We start from the raw sequence: 12,797 nt of genomic DNA on the forward strand, positions 1-12,797 counted from the left end.
AACTGGAATTTTAAAAGGGTAGCCAGAGAAGATTTCATTGAGCAAAGACTTGAGGGAGGTGGTGGTGGGGGGGAGAGCTTTGATCCCCCTGTGGGAGAAAAGAATGCATACAAAAGCATGCAATTTAGGACCCCAAGTTGGCCTCATTTACCTAAAGAAGTCAACCTTGTTTCCTCAAGCATGTTTTTAGCCATGAAGGGGAATTTTATTCTCTTTTGTAATTAAAAAGCTCTGGTGTGGATTTCAGGCACAGCTGGATTCAGGTGTTCAAATGACATCAGTATTCTGTCACTTCTCCTAGTTTCCTCTGTGGTAGCTTCATTCTCAGGGAAGGATTACCTTTCCTACTCTTTCCAGCAAAATTCCCAGGCTTGAGGTGTATTGGATTGGCATGGGTCATGTAACCATCACTGGCCCAGTTGCTCTTGCTTAAGGGATGGGATGGTCCAATTAATCAGTCTCTATTCCTGGAGCCATTGTGGGCCTTCAGTTCCTTTTGAACTACACAGATGGCGATGAGGAGATGGGGATTTTCTTAAGAAAGATAGGGCGCTCTTACGAGCAGGATAGGAAAGCTGGGCAGGTGGAGACCACAGCATGCCAACCTCATCTCCTTTGTAGTTATTCCATGACCCTAGACAAGATGCTTTCTCTCCTGAGTTTAGTAATTTTTTCCCCCTTTAAAGTGGAAAGAGAATAATTTCATTCTTTCTTTCACAGATATTTTAAGAGAAAATAAAGAAAAAATTCTTAAAAAAAAAAGATTTAAAAGAAAATCAAAGCCATCATGCATCCCATCTCCCTGCCCCTTGTACCTTCAAGCCAGTTCCCCCATCAGCCAGGACCCTTCCAACTTTGATTCTTTTGGGTAGGTTGTGTTTAATGAGTTCAGTTGGTTCCTATTCTCAACCCTGTTCTCTCTGTTGCCAGGAGGCGCAGAAGATTAACAATGGCTCAAGCCAGGCGGATGGCACTCTCAAGCCAGTGGACGAAAAAGAGGAGGCAACGGCAGCCGAGGTCGGCTGGATGACCTCCGTGAAGGACTGGGCGGGGGTGATGATATCTGCCCAGACACTGACTGGCAGAGTCCTGGTGAGTCCCCAACTCCCTCCTCCTCGGGGAGGCCTGCTGTCTGGTCCATGATGCCTCTGCTTAGAGGGACGCCATGTTTCCTGGGGCTTCTCCAGGCCTCTGGCTATTGGGAAGTTGGGGGTGAACAGCGGGTCATGGAGTAGAGGCCGGGTTCTCTGTGTACATGAGCCAGTGGTTTGAGGGGTATCTGCAGAGTGGGCCAGCATCTGGGGCAAAGGGTCTGTTGGGGAGGATGTAGAGCATTTCCTCTGCCAACAGCCTAGGTATACACGTGCATGCACACACAGGCATGCACACATACATGAGCATGCACACGGACGCACATGTACACAGCTTGATAATCTTGGAGAGGAGAAGGGAGTCAAAGACATGTGTGCTCAGAATTCTGCAGAGAGCCCATAAAGGATAAATGCCAGGATCCAGAGAGTTCTCTTGGCTCTCTTGGGTCTGCTCTGGGACAGGAGTTCCCCTGAGAAGGATGCTGTATTCCAAATGATTTCTTGTTACAGTTCTGGAAGCTGCCCTTCCTGGGCCTGAAGCTGGGGCTTGGTCAAGACTCATTTGGCTCAAAGAATGAATGGGAATGTCCTGACAGTTGGGTGAATCAAAGATCAGGTAGGGACATTGGAAACCTTGATGTTTCCTGGCAAAAGCTCAGTGAGGAGGTGACGAAAGGTGTAGGGAGGTGGTGAAAGTTCCACCCATCAGAATCCTTCTTGGGGAGAACTCTATATTATGTTTGCAATGAATATCTCACAAACTGCTTGAGGGAGGGGAGAAGACACTGAATGTCATGCTCGTGTCACAAAAGTGGTGGCCAAACAGCCTTCCAGGAGGACAAGGTTCTATGAACTGAGGGAGCTTTCAGGAGCCGAGCCTTCTGGAGAGTCTGGATGTGAAGCTGTGGCTGACGTTAATTGCTGGCAACATAGAAAAGGGAGAAATTTAAAGCTGGGGCTTGGGAGAGGAGGAGAGAGGAACCAGTGAGGCCAGTCGCTGCCTGGAGCAAGATGACCCGGGTCGGTAGGACCAGGAGAGACCTGGTGGCACGGAGCGTCTAATGAGCAAGTGAAGGTGGCTTGCTGCAGGCTGTGCCATGTTACCCCCATCCTCACCTCCCTGCAGAGTCTTCGGTAAAGGCTCCATTGCTCTTTTGTGCTTGTGTAAGAGCGGATTCTGTGTAGGAAGCTTGTGGAGGTTGAATTCCGGGTCTGGGCACTCATGTGGGAAGAAATGCAGGCAGCGCATTCTGTACCTGTGGTAGTGATGGTGGACGAGGTTCAGCAGACACTTTGGTTGCCCAAATGTGATGCCTGTCACTTCCACGTGGCCACTGTAGACAGCCTTAATTATCTTCATCAGCATCAGCCAAGAGTTACCGAGCTTGACTTGGCTAGGCATTTTTTCCAGCCCTATGGAAAACAAGGAGTGATCTAATTCCATTGCACCATGGACAAAAGTTATTGAAGGAGTGTCTGGAGGAGAAACATGATGAGTACAAGCATTGTGTGGGTGTGCGTGGGGGGCGCTGAGCGTGGGGACATAGAGACCATCAAGCAAGCCTTCGTGGCAGTTCATAGAGAGGAGAGCCTTTGAGCTAAAATTTCCATTTCAAGATGAACTGAGCCCATGCTTGATGACAGAGAAGATGTCAAAGATAAAAGCTTGGGAACAGGAAAGGGACCACTTAGTGGGCCAGAATCTGAGGAGAATACCTAAATAATAAACAATAAGAAAGTATTTGAGTTGAACTTTGAACTGTGAGCTAGCATCATGAGTGTCCGCTGAGGACAGGGGATCATCCCAGAGGGAGGGAAGGGGTGGCAGAGAAAGGGCATGGCACGGAGGGAGGCCCAGGTCGTGAACACAAAGCCACCCGAGGGGACAGAAGCCTGGGAAGGTGGGCTGGAGACAGCTTGTCAGGTCTTCAAATGCCCAGCTGAAGAAGTTGGACTGAATTTTGTAGGGAAAGGAGATTTTGAGGGAGGGGCATCACGATGGGAGGTTGTGCAGAGAGAAATACAAGCGGACAGGTGGAGGGCGGACTGGGGAGGTGGGAGCTCAAGGGGCTAGGGTCAGTGAGGACCGTGAGCTCTGGTGCTGGGGACAGGCCGCCAGCGAAGCCGCTGCAGCAAGGCCTGAACGAGCCCCACCTGGTGCAGGCAGGTGGGCGGACGTGCTTTGGAAGCAGAACTTCCAGGCCAAGTGCACCAGTAGCCGTCTTGATATTCCTGCTCACGAAACATTCTTGAGAGCCTCTTGTGAGACAGGCTCTGTGTGAGGCCCTACACATTATGATCAGGTTGAAGGGCGAGGGCCATGTTGTATTTGTTCCATATCGCCTACTTTGCTGTTGGGCTGTAGGGGTTCAAACAAGGAAGCAAGTGAGCCAGTCTTATCAATGAATTCATGTCTATCTTACAGTCGAGGAACCCAAGGCTTAGGAAGGGCAACACCTGGCTGAAGAATATGCAGCCTCAAGTGACACCACCAGGCTCGGACCTGCAGGCCCCTGGACTCCTCATCTAGTGCTCTTTCTGTGTCATTACTTCCCAGTTGAAGATAATGCCTCTTCTTTTTCTAAGCCACTGTCAGCTGCTGCTTTGGCCGTGACATTTTGACATTACTGTCTGAGCCAATTAGGTCCTGAGGCGGTTTGGCCTGATTCTCTTAACATTTGCCCAGAGGAGCACCATCTGCCTCAGCCTCCCGTGACGCCAGCTTCTCTCTGAAGGTCTCCTTGGAGAAAATCCTGCCCATGCCGCCCTGGCTCACTCAGAGCAGAGCAGGCTCAGCTGCACAGAGAGCAGGCGTCTGGGAGTTCCGGGCAGTGCCTCCGGAACAGGCCTCTCCTTCAGGAGAAGGCAGGGCTTTGCTCTGAGGAGGGAGCAGATTACACATGGAAGTCTCAGTGTGCACGAGAAAGCAGCTCTGCCTGTTCAGAACCCAAAGCTGTGTTTGTCTTGAGCTGTCCAAATGTTTATCCTTGCAACAATGGGACTGAAGCAAGACTAGACATCCAGCTGTTCAGTGTTTCCCTATTCAATTTTTAATTTTTTCTTTTTCTTTCTTTCTTTTTTTTTTTTTTGACACATGGCTCAGGAGCTTGGCCTCCACACCTGGGCCCCTTTCTTACCTGTCTCATTGTCATAGGTGAGAGTCTCAGAGCTGGGCATTATGGGTAAGGCCCAGGTTGGGGAGGATTCCCCAAGACAACCCCAGCACATCTGTAGACACACCTGCTGTCTGGGATCTCTCAGACGAGCCCATGGTTCATGTAGTAAGTGCTTATTTCTCACCTGCACCAGGCACACTATTCTGGGCCCTGGGCATAAAGCCACGAGCGACAGAGATGCCGGGTGTGAACTCTTTCTATTGATAAGCTAGATATAAAGTTGTAGAGCTCCGTGTGAAAAAGGATAAATGATAGTCACCATTCAGCAGGGCTTTAACTTCCCACCTGGAGCTTCAGCTTCAGGTCTTGGAAGAGCCTGCCTCGTCTCCCGCTGTGGCACTCAGGCTTAGCTTCCAGGAAAGAGCAAGACTGGACAGAGTCTCTGCTTAGAACGCATGGCTGAGGGGTTCTGCTTCAAAGCGAGGACCAGGCGGGCAATGGTTGCGGCTTCCTTTTTTTTTTTTTTTTAATTGAAGATATTTATTATTTTCTGATTATAAAAGGGGGTATATGCTTATTTCAAAATTTGGGAATATACTGGAAGAATGGGTGGAAAGTCCACTTTGGGATGTGGAGCTGGCCCACGCTGCAGAATGTTCCGTGTAGCAGTGAATGCTGTGGAGATACCCCGCAGCTGTTTGGGTGTTGCTGGGGCTTTGTTCACTATACCTCATGTTATCCCTTTTATGCACAGACTCAGGAGATAGGTGGTTCTTTGTGCCAGGGATTGTTGTGGTCTTCCTGGTGGATCTTCCATGAACACTTTAAGTTGGGAAAGGGGTCATGGCCCTCTCCTCGTAGTGGCTGCTATGAGCCAAGTTCATGGCCCACAGAAAACACATAGCATCTCAGGATTTGCATTCTACACGTTCACATCCCCCTGACTTCATCTCTTTGTCTCTTGGCTCATTTTCCCTTTGTCCTGATTTTCTTACTCTCCTCCTCACACTTTACACGTATGTGGTTATATGCCCCCTTACTGTTTGGTGAGCTGCTTAAATTTTTCTAAGAATAAGGTGGTATGTATAAATAAAGCAGGCAAGAAACAGAGTAGGCTTTTGTATTATTTCGTTGTACTTTACAGAATCAGAAGCCAAAGTCAAAGGTTAGTAGTTAGTCTAGTTCAGGGTTAGTGAGGTGTTCTGTAAGGGGTCAGATAGTAAAGATTTTAGGCTTTGCAGATCACAGGGGCCCTGTCACAACTACTCAACTCTGCCATTGTCATTTGACAATGTCAATGTCATTTGACAGCTGTAGAAAATACACAGGTGTGACTGTGTTCCAATAAAACTTGCCAAAAACAGGTGGTGGGCCAGATTGTTGTTCATGGCCATAGGTTGCGGACCCATGATCTATTTAGTTTCTTATTTAGTAAATAAAGAAATCAAAAGGCAGAAACTGGAAGAACTTCCTTAGGAAGGAATTTTCTAAGGTAATATAGCACAAGAGTGGCAGTACCAGAGAACCCATTTGTAATGAGGAAAATTATAGACACACACACGACTAAAAGGAGACACACACATACACTCACCCCATCTCTGTTAAGCATCTTGTTTCTGAACATTCATATTAATTCCTATATTGATCTCCGAGTGGCTATCTCATCTTGGCTACGTCTCGTGGCCAAGAATGGCCACACCTCAAGGTGTAAGCTGGGTCTGCATTGCTTGGGCCGTACCCCAGTCCCTTTACACATTCAGTGCTTTGTGCTTCTCTTCAAAGACTGGCTTTGTCCATACAATGATCAGCTCCTTGAGCAAAGATAGAACTCTTAGAACTGCTCTTTTTGGTTATTTTCCCCATATTCCCATGCCAATACATTTGAATATTGCTCCAGGAAACATCTAAATCTAATCCATGAACTGAGAAGGTATGCTACTTGCTTTACTGTCATTGGGATGATTTGTTGAAGAAGGAGAAAGAAAAACACCAATCTTTCCCTTTATCTCCCTAAATACATTGCCTGTGGCATTTTACATTCACGTTGTATACATAGGTTGGGCCATTCTATCTTTATCTCCTAGGGCCCCAAAGAAAATATGTATCAGGGCGCCTGGGTGGCTCAGTTGGTTAAGCGACTGCCTTCGGCTCAGGTCATGATCCTGGAGTCCCGGGATCGAGTCCCGCATCAGGCTCCCTGCTCAGCAGGGAGTCTGCTTCTCCCTCTGACCCTCTTCCCTCTCGTGCTCTCTCTCTATCTCATTCTCTCTCTCAAATAAATAAATAAAATCTAAAAAAAAAAAAAAAAAAAGAAAAAAAAAAAGAAAGAAAATATGTATCAAATACGCCTTTCAAATAGAAATAATCCTATCGGTTTAATAGGGTTAAATAGACGTCTTCTGTTGTGCCATTTGCACATGAAATTGGACCAGTTGAATAAAATGGAGGTGCACATGGGCATGCGCTTAATCAAATATGTGACATTTATTGCTTTCATTTCTCCCTTAGGTGACTCATGGTGCTGCTGACATTTCTCATCAGCAGCCTCTACTTTTCTTTTCCAGGGCTGCCTGGTGGCAAATTCACTCACAGCCTACATTTCCATCTCTCTTTGCCTCTCATCCACGCCCCTCCCCTTTTTATTACATTTTAGGCAAATCTACATAAAATTTTTATATCACCTACAAATGTCCTATGTTGTGGAAAGACCAGAGGTGTCATGGGCCTGCATTCTTAGTAAGAATGTTCTCATAGTGAAGAGATAGATCCTGCTATCTGTGCACTTGGGAGTCAGTTGAGATTTTGTTTGAGTTTTTTGTTAAATCCCCTAAGGAGGCTTCTTTTAAAGGAGAGGCATGGCAATCCCTCTCCAGGACTTAATAATGGCCCTTCATTTTATCCTGTGCAAAGAGTTTATATTTTGGATATGAATCAGTAAGTCAAGGAAAGGGTGTTTTCTTTATATCTTTAAACAGGAAATGTTTTGTCCTCGCCTGTTGAAGGGCGCACTAGATTGCCCTAGATTTGTTACCTGTGACCCAGCACCATTGGGTGGGAAAACATGAGTTAGAGAAGTCACTGAATCCAGCAGACACTCATGGTAGGTAGTGAACTGCCTGTCACTGGAGACGTTCAAAGACAGGCAGGATCACATTTGGTGCCGTTGCTGTCGGTTGCTTAGACTACATCCTCACGGCTTTAATTGGGTTCTACAGAAAACTAGATCTAGGAGATGCTCTAGGATAAAAATGGGTTTCCTGGAACTTGGACAGACTTCATTTCTCTCCTCTTTTTGAGATTTGTCAGTGCATATCAGCATATAAGCCTCGAAGAAGTCCTGCAGTAAAAAGGCAGAAAGACTTTGCTTTGCCCACAATTTCCCATTCCTGTTTCACCATTGAACCCTTTCTTCATGAAACACCTGTGGGCATCATAAAGAACGCACTTTGGGAAACATTTAAGTAGTCTGGGGGTCGGTGAACTGTAACCCATGGTCCAAATCTAGCTCACTGCCTGTTTGGCTCACAAGCTCGCAAGCTGAGGATGGTTTTTAAATTTTTAATGGTGTTTTAAGAAAAAGTCAGAATATCTTGTGACATGTGGAGTTATATGAAATTCAAATTTAAGTTTTCATAAACAAAGCTTTATTGGGACACAGCCATGCTCACTCATTTACATATTGTCTGTGGCTGCTTTTGTACTGAACTGCAATGCAGAATTGAGTGGTATCCACAGAGTCCAAAATACCCACCAGCCTAAAATAGTCACTGTCTGGCCCTGTACAGAAAACATTTGCCAGCCCCCAAACTAGATCATTAAGTTCCCCCTCTGCTCCATGACTGTCAGTATTTCTAAGTAGCCAGTGGGAATTGCCCCACAGTTCCCCTTGGCACAAGTTAATGGATAAGGTGTACCATCTAGGCCCTTAGGCAGACATTTAGTCCCACAACCTCAACCAAATGATGTGGTAGAGGTGGGGAGACAAAGGCCAGAGCCAGGTGGGCCCCCAAGTTCGACAGCGGGTTCCCAGCTGGCCCAGTTTAACGGATTTCCCCTTCCCAACGTCAGTGGAGTGTGTCTGGGAATTCTGCAGCAGGGTCGCTCCCTACATCTCCACCTGCCTGCATCCCCTGCAGTCAGCCCGCTCGGGCCCTGCCCAGCAGCCAAAGTCCAGTCCCTGCCACAGAGGACACACCTGGTTCGGGCCTGCAGGCCCTGCACCTTGGCCACACTGCCTGTCATGTGCACTGCTGGTCCGCAGGCCACGTGCTCTGCGAGCCGGCCTCCCCGGCGCCTTCTGTAAAGAGCAGCTATTAATTTTACTAGCTGGTGTGTTGGCTCCTCTGGCCTCCCCTGTGAAAATGGAGGAGAGTTTCAGAAAGGAATCCTCGGACAGCTCTGGGGAGAGGAAAACCTCCTGGCCCAGGAGCAGGCTGCTTCATCCCAGCTGTTTGTCTCTGACTCCCAGGGGACTCTGGGCTCTGGTGGCAAGTGCTTATGCCCCGTTGCCTCTCTCCTCCGGGGTTTCCAGGGGCGGGAGGGGGAGGGAGATGGGTGCCTATGTTGTCCTCCCATCTTATCTGTCTATTCATTCATCAACATCCATTCATCCATCTGTCCCATCCACGTGCCTTTATTGGTGTTCCCTGGCACACGGAATTGAATGCAGCTCCCGGCGGATGCCTGATCAGTAAGGTAGGGCACAGCAGGGCTCTCCCATGCCAGGCACCCTTGCTTCTATTCTTTCTGCTGCAGCTTCTGGGTGTGGGCTGGGAGATAGGAGCCCTCCCCCTTTGCTGAGCCAGCATTCTCTGACCGGGGGCTTCTACCCTCTTGTTCTCTATCTGGCTCCTTGTGTCTTTTTCTCATTGGATTGGAACCAACAAGGAGGATAGGTAGAGCACTCAGCCTCCCCAGCATCTCCAACTCCTGCTTTTCCTCTCTCCCTGGGACATGCATTCTCAGCAAGGGAGACTGAGGGCCTCTGTGCACGGTCCCGTAGGGCACTTAGGGACCCAGCCTCTGTAGCCCTCTGCAGAGTCCCAACTTGCCCCTCTCTAGGGCTTTGACCCTGCGAGACTAGCTTCAATTTTGGTGCCTCAGTTTCCTCATCTGTCCAGTGGGCATAGTAATACTCCCTGCTTCTTAATCTTGTAAGGCTTTGATGCCTCAGTGTGTATAAGATGTTTAGAATAGTGGCTATAACCTGGTGAATGCTTACTAAGCATTAGCTATTATTACTTTGTCATTGTTGTGAGAGCCCAGTGACATGTCATGGAGGAAATGGGCTGGTGTGGAGGGAGTGGAGAATAAATCCTTTCCTGCAACAGAGATGGAGCAGCCCTCGGACCTCACCACACTCAGGTGTCTTCTAAGAGTGCCGAACCAGTTCTGGGCATGGCCATTTGAAAGGGCTCTGAGTGTCCCAGGCAGGCTCTAGTTTGGGTCCAGTCAGCTGATGATGCTTGCTCCATGCACACAATTCTGGCCCTGTCATTTCTGAAACTGGCTCATGCCAGCCTGACTCACCAGTGTCAAGTCGGCCAGGAAATTCTCACTTCATAGAGTCTCCTGGAGCTGGCTGGGGGCTGCAAGGCAGACCGGGCTCTCCCTGGGAGCCGTACATCGTAGGAGTGTGTGTCATAGGAAATGCCTTAGCAGGATGACAAATGGGTCTTGTACAAAAAGGGTCAAGTGCACTCACTGTGGTCCCCATGTCCAGTCCTTCCTGGATATGGGGCGAAGCTGACAGACACAGAGCTGGTTTCAGAGAACACATCATCTCCAGTTTATGAGAAGGTATCTTCAACATTCATTTTGGCGGGCGGCAAGCACAGATCTGTTGGAAGGATGCAGGAAAGTGTGCTGTCACCAGAAGAGGACACAGATTCTGCTGTACATGCAAGGCATCTCCTCTGAGCTATTCATTCATTCTTTCAAACATTCCTGGAAGATCTACTAGGTGTCAGATGTTATTTAAGGCACTGGACACATGTTAGTTCTTCTAGCAAAATCTGCAAAGTGAAATCATTCAAAGTGTTGAAAGTGTAAATGTTATGCCTGCATTTTGCTACAAGGCTCTGGGTGGCAAGACTTTTGAAGTATACTTTGGTCATAAATCAGAGCCCATGACCTCTCCATCCGTCCTTGCACAGGCCTGGGAGCCCGACTTTTTTAGTCCTGATCACACATCCTGTGTATTACTGCTGCTGGGCCCAAGGGGCCTGAGCAAATGTGTTTCAATGACTAATGTTAGACTAACTTCTCTTTTCCCATCCGGTCAAAGCTGGCAACCCCTGGAGGCTTTGTAGGAAGCGGAATGCCTGTATTTGGAGCCTACCCTCTTGTGCCAGGAGAGTTTTCTCACTGGCTTTTCCCCCAGGGCCTTTGGAGGATGCTGAGGGTTTAGCAGCCCCTGTTTGCCAGAAAAATACCCTGGTGGACTGAAACTCTCCTTAGAGCCTCCATTCCAGCTGTGTGGAAATTTGTTTAGCAGGGAGACTCAAAAATAGGGATGACGCGGATGACAGAGTCGCCAGCCGTTGTCGTTGCTGGGGGCACGTGCTTGCAGAGTCGCACTCGGGACCGCACACAAGCTGATGCTTCCAAGTTTAGTTTACTAGGCTATGTTTAGGACAAGGCAGACTGACTCGTGCCTGCAGGCCCCAAACATCCCAATTGGGTGCACTTAGAAGCCCCATTTTTAGGGGTCTGGGTCCAGAATGAGGCCTTTTCCAGAAAAACAACTACGTCAGGGGAATGACAGTAACAGAAATCCACCATTTGCCCTAAAAATTTTATTGCAAAAAATGTTCTCTAGCACTTGCGTAGTGAGGGAGCTAGGGCAGGACATTTGCCTGTCTGTCTTTCTTAAGGAATTAGGGCACTCCAGAACTCCATTAAATGCACACAGGCCTTTTAAGCAGCAGGCCCATGTTTTTGCTCCTCCAGTTAATTTTGGTTCATACAATTGGCCTGGCACTGATGTGGAAGATCACAACAACGCCGGGAAGCTGGGGGCCTGTCTGAATGGAAGCTTGGTTCTCAATTCCCAAGCCTACTGGGATACAGGTCTTTCCCTAGGGCTTGGGAGATTACCTGTCAACTGTATGTGCCGCCTTCCTGGGCAAGCAGACCGTTGGGCCTTCCTCGTTTGCTGGGCACAGGTGAATCCAGAAACTGAATATACAGGTCATACTGGTTTCTTGCACCTGTGGAGAATCCAGGGTCCAGCAGATTGCTCTGATGGGTCGAGAGACTCTCACCTTCCTAGGTCTGTTCCTAGCCTGCCTCAGCAAAGAGGCTGAATTTTGACCTTTTCCCCATTGCTCTTTTTAGCCGTTTTTTCTTTCCTTTTGGTGGCTCTTGGTGAAGTGACCGTCCTTAGGGAAACAGGGAGCAGCTCATTGAAAAAGAGAGAAGAAAAGACCCTGTTTCTACACCACCTTCTCTTAAATTCGAGTTTCACTTACATTAAAAATAGCTTGAAACAGAGGCCGAATTGCAAAAGGGTGGCATTTCAGAGGGCAGTCTGCTGGCTCCCTGGTTGCCACACGCACCTGCTAGGTCCGTTAGCCTCTGAACCCCGACTTGTACAGGAAGGCGTGGGGTTTGGAATCCCATTGGGAGAGATCCAGAACATTCTTCTAGTGTGTCATGCTAGAACTTTCTGGAGCTAATTATATCAGCTGGGCACTCAAGGAGCCTTCTGCCTGGGATTGTGCCTCAGGGGTGGAAAATAACTTCCTGCAAAGGAAAAGGGTTGTTTTCAGGAGCTGCCTAATCCCACAGGCACCTGCATGGGCTCCTGGGGAAGCTGCCATAAGGTTATTGTCTCCCTCTGAGCCATAAGGTGGACAACTTGGTTTCTTGGACCTTAGACCTGTCCAGGAGGAAAGATCATCAGAAAAAAAGAAAAAAGTTTGCTCACCTAGGTTCATGTAGTGTATCTCTCTGGGCCTTGAGGATTAGTGACAGTGTTTGAGATCAATTTGGGAGATAAAAGTAAAGGTGACAATCTCTTTCGTCTGAGGAACTGTGGTCAGCAGAAACCTAACGGGGTTCTTATCCTGGCTCTGCTGTAACCTTCCTGGTGACCTTGGACAAGTCAATTCGCTTTCAAGGTCTTGGCGTCTCTATGAATGAAACAAGAGGGTGGCAATAGTTTGTTCCCTTACGGTGTTTTCTCATTCCCTCTACTATCCTTCGGTCCATAAAGGCAGTGAGGGTTTACCTCTGACCTGTGTGCTTTTGGCAATGTGCTTGGCGCTGGGGGAGCCACAACAGGATAAAGAGCAGCCTCTTCCTCACATGCTGGAGCAACTGAAGAGACCAGGAGATAGGCCAGGGGCGTCCCCGTGGGGCCCTCCCCTGGCTTCGTGTTGCATTTAAAATAAAATCTAAAACTCTCCCTGTGTGAGAGGGCCTCTGCCTCACACTCACCTAAGATTCTTTCTCTCCCAGACTCCTTTCCAGGTGAATCTCAATATGCAGAAAGGGAAGCATCTAGCAGAGGGAGCAGGACCTGTGTGTGACTGTGCAGTCGGGCTGGAGGAAGGATGCCCCGGGAGGAGAGGTCACCTCCCAAAGG

At 48.4% G+C, this 12,797-nt stretch overlaps 1 protein-coding gene across 14 annotated transcripts in view; it reads left to right on the plus strand.

Annotated features, from left to right (window-relative positions):
* Nucleotides 1-12,797, plus strand: part of KCNMA1 (potassium calcium-activated channel subfamily M alpha 1) — a 746,792-nt gene that overhangs the window by 223,776 nt on the left and 510,219 nt on the right. For all 14 annotated transcript variants that reach the window (XR_012374213.1, XM_073878759.1, XM_073878761.1 and 11 more), the window contains exon 2: nucleotides 931-1,092. Coding sequence is in view for 13 of the 14 variants with exons in the window: in XM_073878759.1 (XP_073734860.1) it covers nucleotides 931-1,092 (162 nt within the window). In the remaining variant the exon portion in view is untranslated. The remainder of the gene's footprint in view (nucleotides 1-930; nucleotides 1,093-12,797) is intronic.

Source organism: Callorhinus ursinus, unplaced genomic scaffold (genome assembly GCF_003265705.2).
Source record: "Callorhinus ursinus isolate GAN/ISIS: 27379988/994484 unplaced genomic scaffold, GSC_fseal_2.0 scaffold31, whole genome shotgun sequence".
Classification (NCBI taxonomy): domain Eukaryota; kingdom Metazoa; phylum Chordata; class Mammalia; order Carnivora; family Otariidae; genus Callorhinus; species Callorhinus ursinus.